General features: G+C 37.6%; 1 protein-coding gene across 2 annotated transcripts in view; it reads right to left on the minus strand.

Moving 5' to 3' along the window:
- Window positions 1-13,409: 13,409 nt before the first annotated feature.
- The window catches only part of GCH1 (GTP cyclohydrolase 1), a 46,089-nt gene continuing 32,628 nt past the window's right edge, over window positions 13,410-26,870 (minus strand). Inside the window, exons 4-6 of one of the 2 annotated variants that reach the window (XM_045069644.1) lie at window positions 15,784-15,815; window positions 14,792-14,876; window positions 13,410-13,855 (exon numbers count right to left, since the gene is read on the minus strand). In XM_045069644.1, the coding sequence (XP_044925579.1) occupies window positions 13,729-13,855; window positions 14,792-14,876; window positions 15,784-15,815 (244 nt within the window). In that variant the 3' untranslated portion in view covers window positions 13,410-13,728. The remainder of the gene's footprint in view (window positions 13,856-14,791; window positions 14,877-15,783; window positions 15,816-26,870) is intronic. The other variant, XM_045069653.1, reaches the window with a different exon arrangement.

A 26,870-nucleotide genomic window follows, 5' to 3' on the forward strand; every position in this document is an offset into this window, starting at 1 on the left:
TAGAACGAAATGCTAACTAAGATCTTTAAAGCTCTCACCAAGAACCACCCTAGTTACCTGCCTAATCTCAGAACTTTATTCAGTGTGAGACGGAGAGATAAAAGTGGACAGGGATCAGAATCTGGAGGAACTTTAAAAATCACAACCAAAACCTCAAATGATCATTTCACATACTTTGGGTATACTCTTATAAACAAGAGCTTTCTTGTTACAAACGGTGCTGCAGTGAATAAACTTGTACACAAATGTCACTTTCACACATACACAAATACACGTAATGGATAAGTTCTCAAAAGTAGAATTGTCGGGGCAAAAGATATATACATTGATTATTGCTTTCAATGACAAATATATATAGGGTCTTTCAGAATTTGATCTCTTTTGCTTATACTTCCTATATGATTTCTAGACCTAAAGTGTGCATGATTCACATGGTTAAAGTTAAATTGCATCTTCTATGCATCGTATGCATTCATTTTGCCAGGCAAATTAGGGAACGATTTATCACAGATTACATTTCTAACCCTAGCACCTCCCCATGCTGTATTTGCCTGAGAGCAGTCCCTTCTGATGCCACCTGTTCATGATCTTCCCTCCAACACTGTTCTTTATTATCCCAAGTTCACCCCTAGAGTGTTGTTTATAATCTCCTCAATTCCAAATTCAGCAATGTTTGACTTTAGCAGAAACAGTGGTATATAATAAAGGTAGATCCACACCAATTCACTGTAGACCAGTAATTCTGACCCCATGAAAGGGGATATCATGCCAGGAAACGTGCCACGATGACCTGGAGTACCCTGACCAGCAACAAGGAGAAAAAACATGATCATTTTTCAGAAAGAGACTGAAAGGGCCCCTGCTCTCAGATATTACCTCCTCTCAAAGAAAATAAAATTATTTTTCATTAAACTGTACTCAGAAAAGGTAAGCATCCTTTGATTTAGATCAAATCCCTTTTAGAAATAATTTTAGCCAAAGTCTTCCAGTCTGTCCTTCGACAGAAAACCCCATTAAGCAAAATATGATTGCCTCAACCACATGAGCAGAGTAGTTAGTACCAGCTTTGTTAAAGATAGAAGTCTGAATGCTGGGGCACCTGGATGGCTCAGGGGGTTAAGCCACTGCCTTCTGCTCCAGTCATGGTCTCAGGGTCCTGGGATCAAGTTCCGCATTGGACTCTCTGCTGAGCAGGGAGCCTGCTTCCCTCTCTGTCTCTGCCTATCTCTCTGCCTACTTTTAATCTCTGTCAAATAAATAAATAAAATTGTAAAAAAAAAAAAAAAAGAAAGAAAGAAGAAGTCTGAATGCTTATTGTTTTTGGCAGCTTGGTGATTAGATTTTTGCTGAAAATAATGTTTTGAAGTATTGGACAACCAGAGAAATGAAAGAAACGTCTGCCCTGTATCCTCTAGGAGAATATTGGCAGTATTCTTTGAAACCCAATTTGATAATAAATGTATTAAAAGACTTTAACACAAATGTAGAACAATGAAAATATCGTTCACTTAGTAACATATTACATTTTTTAAATGATACTCAATGTTGGTAATACCTTGTCTGGAAGCAATTTGGAATGTTTATCAAGAGTCTTTGTGTAAGTGTGTGTGTGTGTGTGTGCGTTTATACCCACTTAAAGTTTCTCCTGAGAATAGTTTTCAAATAACCTCAAAACACACCCTTTCATTTACAAATAATTAATATACTAATCACAAATCATTCTCATCTATTTATTAGCTGGTACGAAGCTACACATATTTCAAGGTCTTCCTTACAATGCCCTAGTGATTTTTTAATTTTTATTTTAACAAGATGACTTGTGGTTTCTTATACCGTCATTAGAAAGGACTAAAGACCCCAAGAACATCAAAATGCAGAACTCAGATCTCAAGAGTTTTTTTTTTTTTTAATGTGAGGAGGAAGAATATGAGATTATAATAAAGCAATACAATGGTTCCTTGTGATGTTAGAATTGCTGAGTTATTTTGAATGTGGCGGTGGATACACCAAACCAAACCACATGCTTATTATTAAACTTAAGAACAAGTAAAATGGGGAAAATCAAAATAAGATTAGTAAAACGTATCAATGTCAATATCCTTGTTGTGATATTGTATCATTTAAAATGATTTTAAATTTAGCATTGGGGGAAACCATTGCAGAATATAGAAGGGATCTCTGTGTAATATTTCTTACAATAACCTGTAAACCTACAATTGTTTCAAGAAAATATTTTGTTTAAAAATGTGAACTTGCCAAGATAAATCACTGTTTTACCTAGGGTGTCCCTAGGTAAAAGAAGAAATTAATGTGTATGTTATAAAAATTTTAGCTGTAAGAAAGTTTTATAAGAGGATATCTACACATTGCTGGGGTTGGAAGACATCATGACTAAAGAGAGGTCATCCATTTTTGTTAACTTAGTAACATATTAGGATAGGGGAAGAGAGAAAGAAGAGGAGGGACTTTTTGTTTCAGTAAATCCATATCTAGAACCTTTTCTTGGAAATACAGTAAATATTTCTATACAAATGTTTACTATAGCATTATTTATAATAAAAAAAAAAAAACTGGAAGCAACCTTAAAGTCCTTCTTTATAGAAAAGAGCAGTACATTATTGTATTTTTACCATGGAATGTCACATAGCCATTTAAACAAAGCTGTAAGATGTACCAGGATAAGATAACAAGAGGGAAAGGCTATATGTACTTTACAGTATCCAAAGAATTACAGTTACACAAGGAGAAGGAGGAGACAAAAGCTGGCAGAGTATGTATCAAAGTGTTAATAATGAACTCTGAAAAGAAATTTGAGACAATCTGGGAAAAGGTCAGTGCTGAATGGCTATGATACTTAGTAATCATTGTAGATTTCTGTTACGTGTAGTAGTGTGTGTGTGTGTGTGTGTGTGTGTGTGTGTGTATTTTTATTCCTTCCTTGCCCTTTGTTCATCAGTGATCAGTGTTACATACTGAAGTAAATACAGGTGAAATGAAATAACGTCGGGATGAATTTGCTTTAAATATTCCAGGAGTGTGCTTATGTTATTAACACAACGTCAAAAGTAAAATAAAACAAATGTTAATAGTAGTTATCTCTGGACTATGTAATTATGCATAGCTAGTCGGTTTCTTTATACCTTACTATATTCTTTATACCTTACTAAATTTTCTCTGATGATCAACTAAAAAATCAGAAGGGAAAAGGTAAGCTATATTTGGAAAAATGAAACCAGAGAATTAAGTTATTTATACACAGGTAATTGCAGCACTGATTATATTAATCTGGAGCCAGTCCCTTTTAAGGGGCAATTTACCTTTAGGCTTATCAGCTGAGTAGTTGCAGATGCCCTTAACCGTGGATGGTGGAACCAATTGCTCACAGGTCACAGAGTGATCCATGCAGCTGTTCTCCTGCCCAGATCACCTGGGCTTGGGCCCAGTGGCTTCCTGATGTGCCCCATAGGTCTGAATAGTTATATCTTAGGCTAGTGGTTCTCAACCAAGGGAGCCTACCAGAATAACCAAATACAAATAATAAGGAAGGAAGGAAGGAAGGAAGGAAGGAAGGAAGGAAGGAAGGAAGGAAGGAAGGAAGGAAGGGTACAGACACATGTGATCTAACAGTCCCCAGGTGATTCTGACAGCCACACATGGTCAGGAATCCCTGATTCAAATAAGCAAACACACATATATTATACATAATATAGGAATAAATCTGTGTATGAGTTTGTTTATGTGTGCCTTAAGTATTTTTGGAATTATACATAAGAAAGTAGTAAAAAATAATAATTTGAGGGAAAGGGAACTGGATGGCTGTGGACAGAGACTTTTCACTGTAGATCCTTTCATGCTTTTTAAATTTTGTGCAAATGAATGCATTAGCTATTCAAAAATGGTGAAAATTGAAAAAAAATTTTTGAAGAGCCTCTGCTTTAAAACACTCAGCTCATCAGAAGCACTTTTCTTTGCTAAAGTGGTCACATTTCTGTAAAGTGGACAAATTTTTTGGCAGAATCTTTTGCTAAAAAAATTTTCCAGAAAAGCATCTAATGTTGATCTAAGAACACTACAAATGATAATCTTAATGGATCTTACATCCTGATGGCTACAGAAACCACTCACTACTTAAGAGCCACCCATGTTACCATTAGAAGTACAAACAGCCTACATGCGGGAAAGAAGGGTTTTCAATTTGAAATAACAGTAAAGCATTTCATAAGATATCCCTGGTGGTAACAGTTGCCTGCTTTACTCAAGGGCAGAAGTGAAGGTAAGCTTTTCCTTAATATCATTTTGTGCTATGTGAATTTTGTGCTAAATACAGGTATTACCAGTATAAAAAAATAATTTTTTAAAAATGTGAGCATTTAAGACTTACAATAAGATGGAACTATACAGGTAGCTAATTCACACCCCTATCTTAAAGTTACTCCCCCAGAGCACTGTTGAGTTCAAAGGGGGAAGCCAATTGTAAACATGTTCCAAAAATCTGATTCCAATTCAAAACAATGGGAGCTTGGAGATACAGAGGTCAACTGGAAAAGATTAACCAGCTGCAATGATGAGCTAAAAGTGGTCTAATGGCCTGGGCCCACTGGTTAATAGAAAGACCAACAGATGGAGAGTCAAGATAGGAACATCTGCTCTTTAATCCAGTGACAGTGACGCAAGTCATTTAAGTCTCCTGGAGCCCAAACTTGCTCACTGATAAAACAGAAATGTTCTTTACTCAAAATAGTGTTGAGAAAATACACTGTGAGAAGTACTATTAAAAGATTAATATACCCGATTTAAAAAGAAAAAAAAAGGTGCCTTATAACAACTATTCCAGACTTAATGTTGGGTACACATGCACATGTACACACACCACGTTAGATCTGGAAAATTTCTCTTCGGTCTCCATAAAACTAAAAGGCAGGAAACATAAATTGCCATTTCTCAGCACTCAAGGTTCAACCTTGATTTTAATTTTTTTTATACTGCTCTAGTTTTGAAAAGGCCATGAGAATTCAATGTTGACCTACTTATACTTCAAACACACAAGACCTTTTTCATTTTATAATTATTTTCTAAATACTAAGTTTATATGGAAATTTCATTAACAAAATGTTCAAGCATTGACATAAGTCACTCTCCCCCTTACCTGTTCATTATGAGGTGATTCTGACAACTGCTAAGCAGGGCACGGTCAGTAACACTTGAATAAGGATTTCAAGTACCTGGCTTCTAGCTCCCAGGTGAACCAACTTTCAGGAGAATTGACTTTCAACCCAGAAATGAGAAATGAGAAATTTTGCTCTGAAATTAGTTGTCTTTGGTTAATATGACTTTCCAAATGACCAATATGAAATAAACCTGAGGTCCCTCCAGTTGTTTTAAACTGATTTTTTCCTTACTGGCTTTTCTGTCTTTTCAGTTTATTTCTAGGTTTTAAAAGTGAAACAGCCTTGCAAAGAGAAAAATCTCTATAAAGAAATTAACCAGTCAAATGTGTTAGGGTGAGTACTGTGAAATGCGTAACCGTGACAATTCACAGACCTGTACCCATGGGGCTAATAATACGTTATATGTTAATCAAAATTGAAAAAAATGACATTTACCAGTCAAGACAGAGGATAACTGTAAAAATTAGTATCATCACATATGTAATGGGAAACCCCACAAAAAGACAAATTAGAGGGGCGCTTGGGTGGCTCAGTTGGGTAAAACCTCTACCTTTGGCTCAGGTCATGATCTCAGGGTCCTGGAATTGAGTCCCGCATCGGGCTCTCTGCTCAGCAGGAATCCTGCTTCCTCCTCTCTCTCTCTGCCTGCCTCTTTTCCTACTTGTGATCATTGTCAAATAAGTGGAATCTTTTAAAAAAAAAAAAAAAGACAAATTAGAAAGAAAAATAGCCATTTGCCTAGTCATTCAGTGCATTTTCAAATATGAAAAAATCCAGAAAAAAAGAGGGAGAAGACTCTCATCCCAAAGTGAAGAGAAAATCAACAAAGCCTAAGTGTGATAGCATTAGAGGAAGTTTCCATACATATCCAGGCAATTCATCACAGGACTCCCTCAACAGAGCCTTCTCTGTGTTGACCAACAGCCAAACCACATCTCTCTGGGCAGGACAGTCAGTTCCAGAAGTTAAAGGATTTCTCAGAAGGTCAGTGCTGTGGACACATTGCTCAAACCAAACAGGAGAATGCCGAAATAAGAGGAAAAGCGGGGGTGGGGGGGGATGTATTAGGGCTATGTAAGGCATGTGCTACAAGTTCTCCCAACAGGATTTGTAAACAAGTCAGAACTACACTGTTCGAGAACAAAAGAAGCTACTTAAACACAAGACCCAGTGTGCCACTTCCTTCTCCACCCGGATCAGCCAGAGCCTGCCTGGCATCCTTACTCAGAAGGCCAAACAAATGTGACTGCAGTCAGGTACCCAAACACTCCTACCGTCCAACCCAAACCTCGGAATTCCCCAGGGGTTCAGCCCTCAAAGTGATGTCAAGTCTTGGGGGATTCACTATTTCCAGTCCTGCAGTAAACCAAAATCTTGGCAGCCAAGGAAACTACCACACTGTGGGAGCCAAGGAAACCGTGTGGTAAATGTTTTAAAACTGAAGCCTATCCAGAAGGTTAAGACACTCCAGCCCAACCCACCCCAAGGAGGAGTAAATTCTGTTCCATACCTAGGAGGGTACAAATTAAAAAGAGATGTGCTCAACTTAAATGCCGAGCAGTGCAGGCTGACCTGGGCTGTCTCAGGAACAAGAATTTAAGGATATATGGGACGCCTGGGTGGCTCAGTTGGTTAAGCGGCTGCCTTCAGCTCAGGTCATGATCCCAGCGTTCCTGGGATCGAGTCCCACATCGGGCTCCTTACTCAGCAGGGAGCCTGCTTCTCTCTCTGTCTCTTCCTGCCATTCTGTCTGCATGTGCTTGCTCTCTCTCTCTCTGACAAATAAATAAATAAAATCTTAAAAAAAAAAAGAATTTAGGGATATGAAGGAATGTTGTAGCAGATAGCAGCCCTTTTCCCTCTGCTCAGCTGAAGTCCCTCTTCATTCAGACCGTCACAGACATCACAGCTGTTGACATTTCCTGGGGTACACATGGAGCTTCTCCAAAAGCAAATGACCAAATAAATTGTAAGGAAAGTATGAAAGAAAGGGAGAAAGAGGTGAATCTACAACTTTAAACAGACTTATGAAACATACCAACCAATGAACAATCCAAAGAAAAATTAAGAAAATTCTATTTGCAATAACACCAAAAAGAATAAAACATGATGAATGGAACACAGATGATATTTAGAGCAGCAAAACTACTTTGTATGACAATGTAATGGTGGAGGCAAATTATTATACTATATTATTATATTGTCCAAACCAACAGAAGGTATAGCACCAAGAGTGAAACCTAATAAAAACTATGGACTTTGGATAGTTACTAACTGTCAGTGTAGGTTCATCAGTTATAATAATTGGGGGCTGGTTATAACTGGGGAGGCTACACATGAGGAGGGCAGGAGGTATATGAGAAGTCTCCATATCCTGCACTCAATTTTACTATGAACTTAAAACTGTTCTAATAAATAAAGTCTGTTAAAAAAGAAAATAAAATACTTAGGAATAAACTTAACCAAGATAGGGAAAGATTTGTACAGTGAAAACTATAAAACAGTGGTAAAAGAAATTTAAGATAAAAATAAATGGCAAAGTATCTCATGTTCATGATTATTAAATATTATTAAAATAGTCATACTATCCAAAGCAATCTACATTCAATGCAATCCCAACAGCCTTTTTTGCAGAAATGGATTCATATGGAATCTCAAAGGACCCCAAATACCCAAAACAATTTTGAGAAAGGAAGACAAAGTTGGAGGCCTCACACTTTCTCATTTCAAAACATACTACAAAGCTACAACAATCAAAAGAGAGTGGCTCTAGCATAAAGACATATAAACCAATGGAATAGAATGGACAGCCCAGAAATAAATCTGCATATATATAATTAAATGATTTTTCACAAAGGTGCCAACACCTTACAGTGGGGAAGGGATTCTCTTTAGCAGATGGGGTTGGGAAAATCAGACATCCACAAGCAAAAGAATAAAGTTGGACCCTTGCCTTACACCATACACAAAAATTAACTCAAAATGGATTAAAGATCTAAATGTAAGAGCTAAAATTATAAAACTCCTAGAAAAAAAAGCACAGAGGGAGATCTTTACAAATTGGAATGGACAATGATTTCTTGGATATGACACCAAGAGCATAGGCAACAAAAGCAAAAACAGACAAATGGGACTACATCGAATTTAACAACTTCTGTGCACCAAAAGAAACAATGAACAGAGCGAAAAGGCAATCTGTAAGATGGGAGAAAATTTTTGCAAACTATTTATCTGATAAGGGGTTATAAAGAACTCCCATATCTCATCAACAACAAAAAATAAATAACCTGACTAAAAAATGGGCAAAGGGGGCGCCTGGGTGGCTCTGCGGGTTGAGGCCTCTGCCTTCGGCTCTGGTCATGAACCCAGGGTCCTGGGATCGAGTCCCGCATTGGGCTCTCTGCTCAGCGGAGAGCCAGCTTCCCCCCCCCCTCTCTGCCTGCCTCTCTGCCTACTTGTAGTCTCTGTCAATAAAAAAATAAAATCTTTTTTAAAAAAATGGGCAAAGGACTTTGAATAGACTTTTCTCCACGGAAGATATACAAATGGTTTACATGAATTTGAAAAGATGCTCAACATTATGAATCATCAGGGAAATGCAAATCCAAACCACAACGAACTATTACTTCATGCCCCTTAGGATGACCACAATCCAAAGAAGTCGGAAAATAACAAGTTTTGGCAAGAATGTGGAGAAATTGGGACACTTGTTACACAGTTGGTGGGAATGTAAAATGGTAGCGCTACTAAGGAAAACAAAATGGAGGTTCCTCAAAAATTTTTAAGAAATAATATAGAGAGAATATAAAAATTCCGTAGTCCCACTGCTGGGTACATATCTAAAAGAACTGAAAGCAGGCTCTCCAGGAGATAATTTGCAATCCCATATTCATTGCAGTATTAGTCACAATAGCCAAAAGGTGGAAGCAATCTAAATGCTCATCAACAGATTAATAAATCTTTAAAAATGTACTATATAACAAAAAAGGTACTATATACCGGGCTGCTGGGTGGCTCAGTGGGTTAAAGTCTCTGCCTTCAGCTCAGGTCATGATCCCAGGGTCCTGGGATCGATCCCCCCATTGGGCTCTCTGCTCAGCGGGGAGCCTGCTTCCCCCTCTCTGCCTGCCTCTCTGCCTACCTGTGATCTCTGTCAAATAAATAAATAAATAAATAAATAAATAAATAAAATCTTTAAAAAAAAATGTACTAGAGGGGTGCCTGGGTGGCTCAGTGGGCCTTCGGCTCAGGTCATGGTTCCAGGGTCTCTGCTCAGCAGGGAGCCTGCTTCCTCCTCTCTCTCTACCTGCCTCTCTGCCCACTTGTGATCTCTGTCTGTCAAACAAATAAATAAAATCTTTAAAAAAAAAAAAAGTACTCGATACTTATAGTGGAATATTATTCAACCTTAAAAAAAAAAATCCTGTCATATGCTATAACATGGAGGAGCCTTGAGAACATTACGCTAAGTGAAATTAAACCAGTTACAAAAAGACAAATACTGTATGATTCTACTTATATGAGGACTCTAAAGTAGTCAAACTCAGAAATAGAAAGTAGAATAGTGATTACCAGGAGCTGAGGGGAGGGAGAAAAAGAGTTCAATGGATATAGGTTTTCAGTTTTACAAGATGAAAAAATTCTAGAGATCTGTTTTGCAACAATATACATATAGTTACTACAAAACATACACTTTTTAAAGAAGATTTTATTTATTTATTTGGCAGAGAGAGATCACAAATAGGTAGAGAGGCAGGCAGATGAGAGCGGGGAAGCAGGCTCGCCGCTGAGCAGAGAGCCCGATGTGGGGCTCGATCCCAGAACCCTGGGATCATGACCTGAGCTGAAGGCAGAGGATTTAATCCACTGAGCCACCCAGGTGCCCCACTAAATGTACACTTACAAATGTTTAGGATAGTAAATTTTGTGTGGGGTTTTTTTTTTTTTTAAGATTTATTTATTTTAGAGAGAGTGTGCACCAGGGGAGGGAGGAGGCGGGGGAGGAGAAGATCTCAAGCAGACTCCCTGCTTAGTGTGGAGCCCGCTGTGGGGCTCAATTTCATGACCCTGAGGTCACAATCTAAGCCAAAACCAAGAGTTGGGTGCTTAACAGACTCTGCCACTCCGAAACCCCGAGGAATTTTTTTACAATTAAAAAAACATCAGACCAACCAATTGCAACGTATGGATCTCATCTGTACCTTGATTCAAATAAGCGATGAATAAATTTATGAGACAATAGGGAAAAACTGAATGCTGACTGGATATTTGATATTAAAGCACTAATTTTTTGTGTGATAATGAATGGGCTTTTCTTTTATGTGGTTCTTCTCCTTTTTGATAATCTTAAATATTTTATGGCTGAAATAATATCTGGAATTTGCTTTGAAATAATCCAGTGGAGATAGGGAGTACAGGGGAATGAAGATGGCCATGAGCTGAGACTTACTGAAGCTGGGTGATGGGTAGAAGAGGTTCATGCAATTATGTACAGTCTATGCTGTATATGTTTTTTTCTGTAATAAAGACTAAAATAAAGCAAGTGCCTCTGGAGGGCTGGGGCTATTGGGTATTTACACTTGGCATTGAACTCATCTACTGAGACTCCCTCTTCTCACCATCAGCAACTTCAGGATGAATCTAAGTTTGTACTGATGACATTCTCTCATACCTTTGGTGTTTGCAACTGCTCTTCCCATAAGTTACAAAACAAGGAACTTGGTCAATCTTTTGTGAAAAAACTCAGGAGCAGCAACTCAGGCTTAGCTGAGCAGCTCATTGTTTTACTGACACCTATGAGTTGTGGTTTTAGGAATGTTTATACAATAAGCAACCCTAGTTTGGGTGACTAGATTCACTACCCAACAGTCTACGAAGTCCTTTGAGGGGCAGCAGGCCACTCCAGAGCCCTGACACCTGGGCGTGCTGACATCAGCGAGTGCAGGGGCCTCTGCCTGGGTAGAGCAGAGAATGGGCAGAAGAACAGCCCAAAAGAGGGACTGACGAGGTCACCAGCAACAGACAGAAAAGAGGCAGCAAAACCTTCGCATTTACTCAGAAGTCTTGTCCAGGTCAGGTTCTTCCCTAGAAGAAGGAGTGAAAATCTCTTCCATTTCCTGCACTGCCCGGCTCCCTGCCCCAGTCTGCTCTTCCTTCTCCAATAGCTCCCACACAGATCAGTGCCAGTTCTCAGAAGGCTCCAGCTTCCCAAACTTAGATTTAGGATAACAGAGGCATGAGGGCCACTCAGATTCCTCACTCTTACCCCAGACCTCCTCGTCCCTTACCAGCCAGAGGGTGAGAACCGTAATAGCCAAACCAAATACCAAAGGAAGACAGAGAACCCCAGGTTAATTTCTACCACTACTGGGATTTACATTCTAATAGCTTGATGACCATCAGGGAAACCCTTATGAAGGGTATCTTTGGTAAAAGAGAATACAATTAAAATAATCTAATTTATTGGCATATTTATACAAATGGCTCAAAAAGAAACTACTTCCACAAGAAACTAAGTTATAACACTTTAATAATTTCAATAGAACCAACTTCAGGAACAGATACACACACACATTAAATTCAAACAATTTAATTGAACAGTGTACTTAAATGCATCAACTTTTTAAAAATCTCCAAAATGGAGTCGAGGCCATGGATATGAAAAGGTAATTCTGAAGTACTACAGACTAGAGTAAAACAGACAAGGTTATTACTTTGTATTTACCAATAAGACGACAGCCTGCAGATACATTAGACCTTTATGAGAACATTTCCAGGCAATGTTAGAACAGAGACTCATTAAAAAGAAATACAATTGATCTCAGAAAGATGAATTTATAGCTAACAATTTCTTTGGTCCTCCAAGTCACATCTGTTTTTACTTTAAAATACCAAACATGAATAGAGTGTTTAATTCTACTTCTAAGTGTCTATTAAGCAGGATAATGTTTATATCACATTTGATTTTAAAGAGAACGCAAAATAAATTACCACTGTATTTCAGAAACTCCATAGAAAAATATAGGAAATAGACGTAGGGAAGTTTAAAAAACAAACAAACAAACAAAAACAGCATTTCTGCCACCTTGTCCGCATCCTAAGGTAAATGACATCAAAATGGCAGAGGCAGGACTACCAAAGTTAGAGTAATCACTGTAGTTAGTTCTTCTTAAGGTAATAGCATAAATTTGAAGGATACAATGTCAACCAAATAAGAGACTTTTCCATGGAATGACTGTAGCTTTGTTTTTACAGGGAGTTGGATTTGGTTTTTGTTTGTTTTAATTTGGCCTACACTGCCCCAGTGGAGGAAATTTTAAGTAGTCATTAATAAGGCAACAGCTTCCTGGACAAAAAGACTTGTGTATCACTTGAACAGTTACACCGAGGACAAGACCCATATGAAGCACAAGAGGAATCAGTATGGGGCTTCTAATAATTTCCAGTAATTCCAGAAAATTATAGAGCATTTTCACAGATACCAACAATGCAGCTTTCATTGAACATTGGCTATCACTCACAGTGCAGTCCACAGTTAGTTCATTCTGCATGCTTTCCTCTACACAGAAGCTATGTTTCTGCAGACCTGAAGTGATGAACATTTTCAAAAGTTTCTGGAAGTACTTAGAAAAATATTTGTTAAGGTAAAAAAAAAAAAAAAATGTTTTGCGACATCTCCAAGGAATACACAAAGTAAGCTTGCAAGAAACTCCTAAAGGTAAAACTGTGAGGACTAGTTATTTGCAGGGTCAGTACTGAAGTCTCATAAAATAATGGCTTTTTAAAAAAGGCAAAGGTATCTATACTCTAAGTGGTGTGATATTCTCATCAAGGCACAGAGAGTTAAATGTCTAAATCCCTGTAAGTTCACATGAGAATACACTTGTAAACAATAGGAACTAATTCCCTGTACTTGAATTTAAAAAAGAATGGAAAATAGAAATGTGCCTTTTTAACTCACAAAATCAAAAACATAGATATTCCACCACCTTCCTTTGGTGACTAACGTCACAGCTGGAGAGTCAAAAAATAAATATATAAAAAATAAAGTGCCCTGGCAGTTTCATAAATTTGACTAAAGTGAAGCCTGTTGGACTCTGAGTTTGCAGAGCAATGCTGCACAGTGTACAAAAATTCTTTTAAGCACTACACCATTTTTGTTTGGGGAAGGAAAAAAATAGTATTGGTCATAGTTTTCCCCCATTCCCAACATTCCTATGCTTAGGAACCCAGTTACCATAGTATTTGAACAAAATACTTGAATTTTTATTCCTTCCCAGCACCCTCAAGGTTATCCAAATGGCAGTGGTTTTGTACATGTAACTTACACGATGGGCAGTTTCTTTGATAGTTACCACTAAAAGGTGGCAAGAAGAAAGTAGAGGTCTCACCCCTTTGCTAATTATTTTTATTTGATTTGCTATAAATAATTATTAAACACCATTAGTGACAAGGAATAACGTTCACGTCTGAAACAATTGAAAATGCAATGTACAAACAATTAAGACCAAACAATGCTACTAGTGGCACAATCCTCAAAGCACATGACACACGCTGAAGTTCAGCTCTTAATGAGAGTTAGAAACTCTTCCCGAGTCTTTGGGTCTTCCCGGAACACACCCAACATCGTGCTGGTCACAGTTTTGCTGTTCATTTTCTGTACCCCTCGCATTACCATACACATGTGTCTACAAAACAAGACAACAGAGGTGGCTTAAAGGAATAGACAGTTACTGGTTTGGTTTTTGAAGTCAAAAGCAGCTCCCCAAATTAAATCTGGTTATATTGAGTTCACCGCTACCAACTGTACCCAAAGGTCACTTCTTGGACAAACGTGACCTAAAATGTTTTATTTATGTTTCTTAGTTCCACAGCTCTCATTCGCAGCAGTGGTTGAATCTTTGACGCATCTAGCAGAAGGGGAAACGGGAAATTTCTCCCTAGGTGAAAATAATACAAGGGGTCCATAGAGATAAAACAACTTTGGTATAAAAAGCAATTCAGAATTCTCACTTGCTCCATCTGTAAGACCCAAAGAGCACAATCTTAGCTTAGGTATTTGGAGAAATACTGAAGTATGTGGTATCACCAGGCAGAATCTAGAGAACAGTGGCCCCAGTGCACGTGAGCAAACTGGGGGAGCTAGATGGCGAGCACAATACAAAGCTCACGCCCTGTCAGAAGAATGGATAAGATTTGTGCAATTCTCGCAATTCATTCTAACTTAAAGAAGTGTCTTCAGATGCCCTTTATACCCAGTTTTTGCTCCATTTTTAAAAACGTGTGACAAAATATTAAGAAAAGTCTGCTTGGAGCAATGAAGAGCTAAAGAAGAAATCAAGAGAAGACATAAAATGCTTCTGGTTGCACACATCACTCCGCTTAGGCTGATGACTCCCGACATGGCCACCAGCCCCACAGAAAACAAAACAAAACCAGTCTCCCATCTGGTTCCTGTATTGGCCACACAGTCAATGCAAGAGGTCAAGAAAGCTTCAGGTCAGAGGCAGAAAACATGACAGTGTCAATGATGTGGCATCACGGGGTGCTGGAAAAACTGAGCAACGCTAAATACCACTTCCGGGCACCACAAGGACAATTGTTAAGGGCAAGCGTGGACTTACGTGGCTTCCACCACCACCCCAACTCCAGCAGGCCGCAAGGCTTCTGTGATTGCTACGGCAATTTGTTTCGTCAGCCGCTCCTGAACTGTGGGGGTGACAAGAGGCTCCGTTGAAGAGTCTGACACAAACAGCAGTCTTGAGAATATTTGTTATCTCTAGAATATTTGAAATCTTAAAAAGCAGACTTCTGTGAGGCTTCAGAACCCAGATGCACCAGTTCTTACAGGTCTGCTTTGTCTGTGGCCCACAGGAGGCCGCCGTTCAATTCCCTCACCTGCAGATCCAGTACTGAAGAGCGTTTGGCACCTCCACAGAAAACGGGTGCGAGCGACAACTGTCCCAGGCGTGCAGGAAGACCAACTGATAATGAGCTCCTCCGCACAGATGAATAAATCGCTCGCAACAGGATTAACAAAGACACTAAACCCAATTATTGAACTGTACATGGAGCTCAAAGCCAACAATCTAACCTAAACAATGCGGTCCCTGTGCTGAATAAACAGCTCGTCTTTAAAGACATATAAAGAGTGTTCACTGCAGCATTGTGTTTATTTAAAAACTGACAAAAATCTGCAAATGTCTATTAGAGCAGGGACCGGTTAAATCAAGTCCCAGCACAGCTGGACAATGGAATGCTAAACAGCCAGCAAAATGAATGAGATAGTTACATGCATGTAGGAAAAAAAAATGTTTGATTTGTTAAGTGGAAAAAAAAAATAGGGGGAGAAAAAGGCCATTACATACAATATGAGCCCATTAAAAAATGTAATATATTGATTTTAAAATGTTGGTAGACACACAAAATATGAAGGAATATGCAAATACAACAATGATTTCTTCTGGAGGCCTGAAACACTGCAGACTTCCCCTTTCTATATTATATTCCTATGAGGTTTTAAGTTATATGTATTACATGTGAAATAAGAACAACAAAAAATACTTTTTCCTTAAGAAGAAAATGTTTTTCTGTAAATAAAAGTTTAAAAGTTTACCTTGTAATCGTCTACTATAGATTTCTACAATCCTAGAAAAGAAAGAATTGTTTTAGTTAATCATAAATTTGTTTGAGAAATGGAATTGGCTTCCTCAAAGGGCCAAAAGGACTTTATTGAAGAAATCGTAGGGTGTGGGCAGGAGATCACTGCTTCTAAGAGGAAGAAAGATACAAAAACTACATGGAAATGAGAAGAGGGAGGGTCTTGAGGAAACCACCAAGAGTGACACAGAGTGCTAGTACCCTATGTCTCCAAAGAGAAAGAGAATTACAAGAATATTCACTAAGGCTGGGGCACCCGGGTGGCTCAGTGGGTTAAAGCTTCTGCCTTCGGCTCGGGTCATGATCCCAGGGTCCCAGGATCGAGCCCGGCATCAGGCTCTCTGCTCAGTGGGGAGCCTGTTTCCCCCTCTCTCTCTGTCTGTCTCTCTGCCTACTGTGATCTTTCTCTCTGTGTCAAGTAAATAAATAAAATCTTAAAAAAAAAAAAAAAGAATATTCACTAAGGAAAAACACAGTGATTTTAGAGCTCCCAAGTCATCAATTTTAGACCAAGTCTCAAGTGTTCTAATTAGTCATATTGTTTAACCAGAGCTTAAAGTTCAAGTTAAAAATAAAAAGTCTATTTGTTAATTAATAGCAGGCCATTGTCAGCTACTGTACCCACTAAACCTATTAGGGTAATCGGATTAGGACTGAACAGACTTCTTCAGACATCTCTTTATAAGCTACGTCTATATAAGCACTCTGTATGATTAATTCCCCAAAATAAGAGCCTCCTGATCTTGGCTTCTAACACAATCTGTCAAGTGACAGATTTCCCCCTTTTAACACCTTTCACTCTAATTGTGAAATGTAAAGATGGTCACATGAATTACATATTGGAGGATAACAATTCACATTAAGGATTTTTTCTTAAAATTTGGCCTTCTAGTCATGAATTTGGACTCAATTTAAGGATCACTTCACCGAGGAGGCATTTTTCAGCTCTTCCTCTGTACCCCCCTCCATATAGTGCTCAGATAAAATTACAAAGTTGCTCCTTTATACTCATTATAACCAATAAAGTCAGTAACAGATACGGTGGCCTGTTTACCACTCAAACTGAAGGCAGGATGCATTCTGACTCTTCTTGTTTCTAGGAGATTTATAACGTTGAATGAATACAATTATATATTTTTAATTTTGAATAAAAAGCTGAAGAAGGATACTGTTCAAGCTCCTGGATAGGAAATATGTCTTATTTCTTCTGAGTCAAATCTCTATTATATTACTTTTTATAGTTTTCCAGGTAATTAATTTCTGTTGTATGACAAGGAGATGCCATTGATTTAAAAATTAGTAATATCTTTTTTTTTCTCATAGTCATCATTTCCTTCTCTAGAGTAGAATTTCAGGTACAACATTAGATAACATTGGCAATAGTGGACACCCATATTTTGCTCTATACTTTAACAGGAATGTCTGTAACATTTTACTATTATCCATGATACCTATTTCTTGTAGACAGCCACTCTCACACCAAAGGAAGGCCATTCACACATATCATTATTGAGTGCCTTCTACATATATGATTATGGGATTAAACAGGATCCCTATGCTCAGAGTTTATAATCTATTCCTGGTTTATTCAGTTTTCCAAGTAAGCAGAAGGCATTGAAATTTTGTCTTCTCAGCGCTAAAGATAATTATATCGCTGAATTTAAAAAACAAAACAAAACAAAAAAACAAAAAAGCCCCCCAAACCTCAATTTTGCCCTCTTTCTTGAAGATAATGTGTTTAGAGGTATTTGTTGGAAATGGAATTCTAATTTGACACTAACATTCGTCTGCCTTTTAATATTGACATTGGCAAATAATCGTCAGTCTAATTGCTATTACTTTGTAGGTTATGTTTTCTATGAAGCTGCTTTTATGATATTTCAGTATGTGCACTGATTCCCAGTAGGTGGGGATTTAATTTTTTTATCCTGTTCAGGATTCATTAGGGTTCCTAAATCTGAAGACTGATTTTTTTGCATGTGCTCCAGAAACGTTTTTAGTCATCACCTTCTCTAATACTGCACCTACTCCATGGCCTCTGTTACCTCCAGGAATTTCAATTAAGGACATAATAGAGCTGCTCAGTCTTCCACATCTCTTACATTCTGACCCATATATTCCACTGAGCTCTGAACACAATTGCTTCAGAACTTTCTTCCAGTTCACTATTTTTGGCTGTGTCTAACCTGCTATCTATCGATCTGTATTTATTTGTATTTATTTATTGGAGAGAGAAAAAGAGTGCACGAACCTAAGGAGAGGCAAAAGGAGAGAGAGAATCCTCAAGCAGACACCCCACTGAGTGTGGAGCTGGACTCGATCCCAAGACCCTGAGATCATGACCTGAGCCAAAGTCAAGAGTCTGCTTAACTGCCTGAGCCATCCAGGCGCCCTTCAGGATTATTATATTCTAACATATTTGTTGTATGTTCTGTATGTGTTAGCACCAGCCTCTATCCTCTTTGACCATTTGTTTCAGCTGACTCTGCCTCATGGTGGCCTTTCTTTTACTTTTGGTGAATTCATGCTCCTTAGAATATCATTTGTGGGGGGGCGCCAGGGTGGCTCAGTGGGTTAAAGCCTCTGCTTCGGCTCAGGTCATGATCCCAGGGTCCTGGGATCGAGCCCCGAATCAGGCTCTCTGCTCGGCAGGGAGCTGCTTCCTTCTCTCTCTCTCTCTGCCTGCCTCTCTGCCTACTTGTGATCTCTCTCTGTCAAATAAACAAATAAAATCTTTAAAAACAAAAAAGAATATCATTTGTGGGAATTCTCTGAAGTCAAAATAAAAGTGCATCAGAAAAAGAGCACTTGTTTCTGCTAATTGCTAAAAGGCTACCTCCTTGGCAACATTTTAAATTAAATTACTGCCCTGGGTGTTCTGAGGACCACCCATGGTGATATGAATTCTGAACCTAAACCCTTGTGAATATATGGCTATGGGTTCTTTTTCCTGCTCTTCCCAGAACAAAGCTAACAGGTAATATCTCTTCCAATTTGGGGTTGAATGGGGAGGACAGAACCCTACCTTTGACTCCAGTGGCAGCTAATTTTTGTAAATTCTTACTGGAATTTCCCCCAATGTTTGAAATGTTCAAACACTATAACTTTGTATGTTATCCTAGGAGGGATATCATTACCATCTAGTTGACCACGGTCCCAGAATCAGTAGTTCTTAATTTTAATCTAAGCCATTTCTGTATTCTTAGACTAAATCTCCCTGGGTCATGATGGAAAGAGTACTTGTGCCTGCTAAAGTAGGAATTGATATTTGGAATTCTTCAACTATATTAATAAGTGGGATTAGTCTATCATCTTTTTAGATGCTAGTTTTATCAGACTTTCATCAGGGATATACAGCTTCATCAAATTAATGGTGTAGCTTTTCAGGTTTTTCCATGCTCTTGAAAAATTTATACAACACTGGAATTAGTGGTTACTTGGAAGTTGTCTCTTAAATTGACCATCCACCCCCTTCCCTCCCACCCCACTTCTAACATTAATTTGACTTTTTCCAATGGTTACTAATTTATCCAAGTTTTCCAACTCTTGGTTCATTCCCTTCTCTCTCCAACTTTTTAAACTAATTCATAAAGATTGAAAGTTCCTAAAAACATATTTTTAGTCACACAGCCTCTCATTTCTAGATGTATTTCTTCGTCAATCAGACCACTAAGCAATCTATGATATGTGATATTTTGGATTTATGTTTTCTGTTCTTTTTAAATTTTTATAATTTAATCATTTTATTTTTCTTTCTTCTTTCCCATTTGTCCTATTAAGCTTGGTTTTTCTTTAAAAAATATTGAAGTTTAGTTTACTTGTTGGGTTTCTTATTCAATAATGAAAGCATTTGTGGCTATAAATTTATCTCCAAAGCACAGGGGTTTTTTTATTTTAAAATTTTTGAAATATCATTTTAATTAATCTAATTAAATTTTAATTTAATTTAATTCTAATCAATTATACCTTTAATGAGCTATAATTGACAAAGATTGTAAAGATAAAGAGGTATAATTGTAAAGATAAAAGGCATAATTGACAAAGATTATAAAGTATACATTGTGATCTAATATATGTATACATTGTGAAAAAAATCCCCCATCTAGTTAATTAATATACCCATCACCTCACATATTTATCTCCCCCACCCCACCCTAGTGAAAATAATAAACACTGAAGTAGAGCTTTCTCTTTAATATCCTATCTTCACTTCCTCAAGATATATATACCCAGAATTAGGATTGCTGGATCATATGTCAGTTCTAGTCTTAATTTTTTGAAGAATCACCATACTGTTTTCCATAGTGGCTGCACCAATTTATATTTCCACCTACAGTGTACAGGGTTCCCCTTCTTCCACAGCCTCACTGACACTTACATCTTATCTTTTTTATAGTACTGCAGTAGTAGTTGTGCAATAATACCTCATTGTGGTTTTGATTTGCATTTCCTTAATGATTAATGAAACTGAGCACCTTTTCATGTATGTGTTGCCCATCTGTATATATTCTTTGGGAAAATGTCATTCAGTTCCTCTGCCCATTTGGATCGATTCTTTGCTATTAAGTTGTATGAGTTCTTTATATTTTTTGCACATTAACCCCTTACCAGATATGTGATTTGCAAATACTTTCTCCCTTCTGTAGGTTGCCTTTTTATTTTGTTGATGGTTTCCTTTGTTATGAAGAAACATTTTAGTTTGATGTAGTCTCGCTTGTTTATATTTTATTTTGTTGCTTTTATGTTTGGTGTCAAATCATCACCAAGACTAATGTCAAGGATCTTACCCCCTATGTTTTCTTCTAGTTTTATAGTTTAAGATCTTATATTCAATCCCTTTTAAGTGGATTTTTGTGTAAAGTATAAGAAGGGAGTCTAATTTTCACAACATAATTTTAAAAGTTTTATTTATTTTTAAGTTTTATTTATTTGAGAGAAAGCAAGCAAGCACACAAGCAGGGAGAGTGGCAGGCAGAGGGAGAAGCAGGCTCCCCACTAATCGGGGAGCCTGATGCAGGAATGGATCCTAGGACCCTGGGCTCATGACCTTACCTGAAGGCAGACGCTTAACCGACTGAGCCACACATGCCCCAAGTTTATTTTTTAGTAATCTCTACACTGAACGTGGGGCTCAAACTCATGAACCTGAGTCAACTACATCAGCTTAGTCACACACTCTACTGACCGGGCCAGCCAGGTGCTCCCCAACACCATTTACTGAAGATACTATCCTTTCCCTATTCTTTCTTTGTCATAAATTAATTGGCCATAAATGCGTGGGTTTATTTCTGAGCTTTCTATTCCATTCCACTGGTCTATGTATCTATTTATATGGCAATGCCATTCTATTTTTATTACTATAGCTTTGTAATTTAGTTTGAAATTAGAAAGTGTGAAATCTCCAGTTTTTACGGTTTTTCTCAAGATGGCTTTGACTATTTGGGGTTCTTTGTGGTTCTATACAAATTTTAAGAGTGTTTTTTCTATTTCTGTGAAAAATGCTATTGAAATTTTGAGGGGGATTGCACTGAATCTGTAGATATCTTTAGGTAGTATAGACAATTAAACAATATTCATTCTTCTAATCCAAAAACATGAGATATTTATTTTTATCTTCTTCAGTTTTTCTCATTAATGTCTTCAAGTTTTCAGTATACAGATCTTCCACCTGTTCGGTAAAATTTATTTCTAGGTATTGGTGCAATTGTAATTGGATTGTTTTCTTAATTTCTCTGACAACTTGTTGTTTAATGTATTGAAATACAATTAACTTTTGCATATTAATTTGTATCCCTTAACTGCATTTATTAGTTCTAACAGTTTTTTGATGGAGTCTTTAGGGTTTTCTATATATAATATCATGTCATCTACAAATACAGTTTTCCCTCTTCCTTTCTGATCTAGATGCTTCATTTTTGTCTAACTACTCTAGCTAGTATTTCTGATGCTATATTGAATAGAAGTGGTGAGAGAGGGTGTCCTTGTCTTGTTCCTGATATTAGCTGAAAGCTTTTCATTATTGGTATGATGTTAGCTGTGGGCTTCTCACATATGGCTTTTATTATATTAAGGCACATTGCCTTTATATCTAGTTTATGGGGAATTTTCACGTGACTGGGTGTTAAATTTTGCCAAATGTTTCTCTACATCTATTGAGATTATTGTATCATTTTTATCCTTCATTTTGTTAATGTGGTTTATCAGATTGATTTGCAGATATTGAAATATCCTTGTGTCCCTGGAATAAATTCCAGTGGATCATAATGTATGATCCTTTTAAAGTATTGTTGAATTCAGTTTGCAATATTTTGTTGAGAATTTTTACATATATGTCCATCAGAGATATTGACTTGTAATTTTCTTGCAGTTTCCTTTCTGTTTTGATATCGGGTTTAATACTGACCTCGAGAAATGAGTTTGAAAGTATTTCCTTCTATTTTTTAGAAGAATTTGAGGAGGATTGGTATTAGTTTTTTACTTCGAATTATATACACTGACATACAGTGTTTGCCTTCCAATGATTGTCATATCAAAGGAATTTAAAAACTTTAACTTTCAAAAAGCTAGTTTTTAAAAACAGTTTTGTATTAATTTCTAGTTTTCTTGTTACACAATAGCCTGTTCACTTTTTTTTTTTTTTTTTAACTCTAAGTCTGTCTTTTGGCCAACATCCTATTACTCTGCTTTGTATAACCTTTTGTCTGCCCCAATCGAAGGCTGAGAGGTAATTAGTGTTTCACTCATTTCTTTCAGGTTTGTCAGTTTGTCTACGCATTTAGCCCAGTTTCTGTTTTCTGTTTTAAACCAATCTGACCCAAAAAAAAAAAAAAAAATTCATGACCACTTTTATTATACAAACTTCCTCAATATAAGAGGGCCAACCCAGTCTCCTTTGATAAACTTTCTTTTTTATTTTTAACTTTTATAATTTTTTTTAATAAAAGGGACATGATTAGGTATTAGGTATTGGATTTAACCACAGGTATTGGATTTAACCCAGTAGACGTCTTATTGGACTTGCCCACTTATTGGTCTTATAAAATCTATGCCGGGTCCTCTGCTTCCTGTATTGCATTACACTTCCTCTCCTCTTCTTCCTTCTCCAGTAGCTAGGAAAGTAATGTGGTAACTCCTTTGCAGGTGGATGGTATAATCTAACCCTTGTAAATCTTAATGGTATTTTTGATGCCTTCATATAACTTGACTTGTCACCAAGCTACAAATTCTCAACTATGGTCATAGCAAAGAGCAAAACGCAGCAGCAGGTAGAGGTGGATCACAGTGGGACTTGTCGGCTAAAGTAAGGAATTTGAACTTTATCTTAAAAGGTATGGGGAGCTACAAAGGAGCAGCATCATCAAATCCACACTTTGGAAAGTACATCCTAGCAATGTACGAGAGCAGCTTTAAAGACACTGAGAAATTAGAGTCAAAGAGGAGTTCAGAGAATTATAATCCAAAAAGAACATAAGTAAGGCCCAACAGAGAGTGGCTGCAAGGAGAGAGAGAAGGTGGCATGGTAACAGGAAGGAACTGGGGGTGCTGCAGGAGGTCAGTGAGGATACAATGGCAAGGGATGGATTCCTCCCCACTCCTTGCACCAAATGCATTCCAGATGGAATGAAGATTTAAATATAAAAGTAAGGCCATAAAAATAAACCAAAAACATGAGTTTATGACTACATAAAAGTTTTAAAACTTCTTTGTGGAAAAATGGTATTTTAAAACAAAACCAGAAGACAAATGACAACCCTGGAAAAATTATTGGCAGCACCTGACCTAACTGCTTTAACATTCAAAGAGCTCATACAAATCAGTAATAAAAAGACAAGCAGTACAATGGGAAAATTAGCAAAGGTTAACTAAAAGCAGGAAGCTTCTATAAAGATTCAAATTCTATTAAAGAAATGCAAGTTTTAAAAGTGTGCATTAAAACACTAGGTACCCCTTTCCACTTACCAGTTTAGCGAAGACTGAAAAGTATGATGAAACACAGTGTTGGCAGAAGTGGAGAAACAAACACCAGTTGACCATATAAACGGATATGCTTTTCTTTGTAGAGCAATTTGACATCAAAAATTCAGCTACCCTGAACCCAGCAATTTAATTTCCATAATTTACAATATGCAAAACATGTTCATGAAAGTATTTTCCTCTTTTCTGACAATAGTCTCAAAGTATAAGGTATACTTCTATCAAAGACTGGTTAAATGAATTATATTGAACAATTAAAGAGATATATGTGGTCATTAAAATGGACTCAGACTTTTGGGATCTCCAAGGGATTTCAAAGTTTTTTAATTAAAAAAAAACAAACTAGGGACGCCTGGGTGGCTCAGTTGGTTAAGCAGCTGCCTTCGGCTCAGGTCATGATCCCAGCGTCCTGGGATCGAGTCCCACATCGGGCTCCTTGCTCCGCAGGGAGCCTGCTTCTCCCTCTGACTCTGCCTTCCACTCTGTCTGCCTGTGCTTGCTCTCACTCTCTCTCTTACAAATAAATAAATAAAATCTTTAAAAAAACAAACAAACAAACAAACTAGGGGCACCTGGTATGTGACTCTTGATCTTGGGATGTGAGTCTGAGCCCCATGATGGAATTATTTTTAAAAAATTAAAAATTAAAAAACAAGAAATATAAGGTTGTAGTACAGAATGTGGGTATGAGCTCCCTTTTTTGCTGTTTAGTTTTGCTAATTTTAAAAAGCTCCACGTTTGTGTTTGCAAAGAAATTTTCCAGAAGGACAATCTCCAGTCAAGAGACAAGAAATCTCTAGTTTTAACTATGGGGAATGGAAATAGAAAGGAAGGCTTTCCCTTTACTCACTCATTCCTATTTAAGCTTGATTGGTAAGTATGTTACATTTATAATAAAAGAGGAAAAAAGAATGTTCTTGTAATCTAATACCCACCCTATCTTTCCAACTATCTTACATTCATCCCTGCCTAAATCTCTTAGTTCTATCAATTAATCAGCTCCCCATTCACTGGAATATGCCTTGTGCCTACCCTCTTATTTGCTTTTGCTTATTATGTATTAACCTAAAGGAATTTCTCTTCCATTTAGAATTCTGCTCAGTCTTCCACTCTCAGTCTCTTCAACCCTGCCACACCACAGTCGTCTTAGCTCCTCTGAACTTGAAGCTCCAAACCAGGAATCTCAGTGGTACCTGCTGCCTTGTACTGTCCACCCTCCTTGACGACAGTGGCTGTGTCCTCTCTAGCAGTCACTGTAGCTGACACAATACCCTTTCACAGTAGATGCTCAACTGGCAGATGAACATGGCTACCCTGAGGCACTTCAGTTCTATATTCAAGATTTAATTATGTTCACTCAGTTATTCTAAGGCAAAAAAAGGAAGATATACTTAATGGATTTTCAGTAACAAAAGGACCTTTTTCTTAAAAATAACATTTTATTTTATTTTTTAAAAGATTTATTTAAGTAATCTCTACACCCAACACAGGGGTCAATCGAACTCATGATACTGAGATCAAGAGTCACATGCTCCTCCAACTGAGCCAGCCAGGGACCCCAACAAAAGGAATTTCTATTCAAACTGCATTTACTCTGGACTTCTACTAGAGTTAAACCAGATCAACTCACTTCTGGCATTTTCTTGTTACTTAAGGCTTTACTGTTTGATATTTGACTTCCCCGGCACTGAAAGGTCATTCGTTCAAAGGCAAGCATATAACAAACTTCACATACAAGATTAAAATGAGCAGTGAAGTTTTGCTAAGACATCCAGCTTTCTTTATTACTCTTCATTTCCTAAATATTCCTACTTCTTATAAGAAATAAGCGGTTGGATAAAATCTTAGCCTCCTTTCCTGTTTAATACACCCTTCAGTCAATTTTTTTTTTACAAATATCTGAAAGTAACATACACTCTGTACTTTGGTTTAGTGTTCCTTTTTTTAAAGTTTTAATCCCATTAGCATAAGGACAAATCCCTATGCTAATAATCAACTCCTTTGTATTGCTTCATAAAAGCTTAATTATTGGAGATCTTCCCACTTCCCTAGGAAAGGAAGTAACCAAAGATTATTCCTTTCTACCCCTAAATTACCATTTATTCCAAGGTCTCACTGGATTACTCAAGAATCCATTTCCATAAAGTATTACCCATGGTCTACACAGTGTGGTCTTCTAGAGAAGGCTACTTATATTAAGACCAAGGCCTAATATGGTCTATCAAGCTTCCTTATAATCTGGAAACTATCCACAACCAACCTCTCACATATGGACAGTGTGTTAAAAGCATCAGCGGTGCCAGAATTTCTACATAGGAAAGGCAGAGGTTAGCAATCTTGCAGGAAAGGAGCATGCCATGGGGCTGGGGCTGGCCTGGAGCTAGGTTTACACAGCAACCACACTGACTTCACTCAGACTGCGTCTTATAAAACAGCAAGAATAACCAATTTTAGTAAAGATGCTTCCATTCACTGTTGACATTACTTTATTTATTATTTAGGAGTACATTGTTAGGGAGGGGGTTGCTAATAGAAATTATAGTGGGATTATTTCCCCCCATCACCACCAATACCCTTTTTTCAGCCACCCCTTGGCGCTGCCGCTGGGTACAGATCACTGAAAAGCAAGATGTTTCTGTATTTGTGTAAAGAGCCTTTCTTCAGTGCAGCAATTACAGCCATGATATAAAAACATCTTTTCATGGTACCAAGTAGCCCTGTCTGATGGAGAAAGTGCTGAGCAGGCATGAGGTCAGAAACTAGGGAACTTAAATGGCTCTCTTCTACCTACTCTCTCTTTAATTCGTAGAGGAAATGAGTGAGAAAGCGGAAGTGAAAACAAAGTAAAAAGAAAAGCTGTGGAGAGCAGCTGTCAGATTGGCAGGGTGGTTTTTACAGATTCCAGCACAGAACTGAAAAAGATCTGGACCACCATTTCAGGACTGTAGTGAATCCTAATGTCTAAGTGAAGAAGCAGGAACCCATCAGAGCCATAGGATAGTTAGTTAGTCGGTCACCAAGACTCATTTATTCCAATTTTGATACAGTCACTACACCCTCAAATTATCC

Source organism: Mustela putorius, unplaced genomic scaffold, assembly GCF_011764305.1.
Source record: "Mustela putorius furo isolate JIRA1106 unplaced genomic scaffold, ASM1176430v1.1 tig00000129_pilon_pilon_pilon, whole genome shotgun sequence".
NCBI classification, from domain to species: Eukaryota; Metazoa; Chordata; class Mammalia; order Carnivora; family Mustelidae; genus Mustela; species Mustela putorius.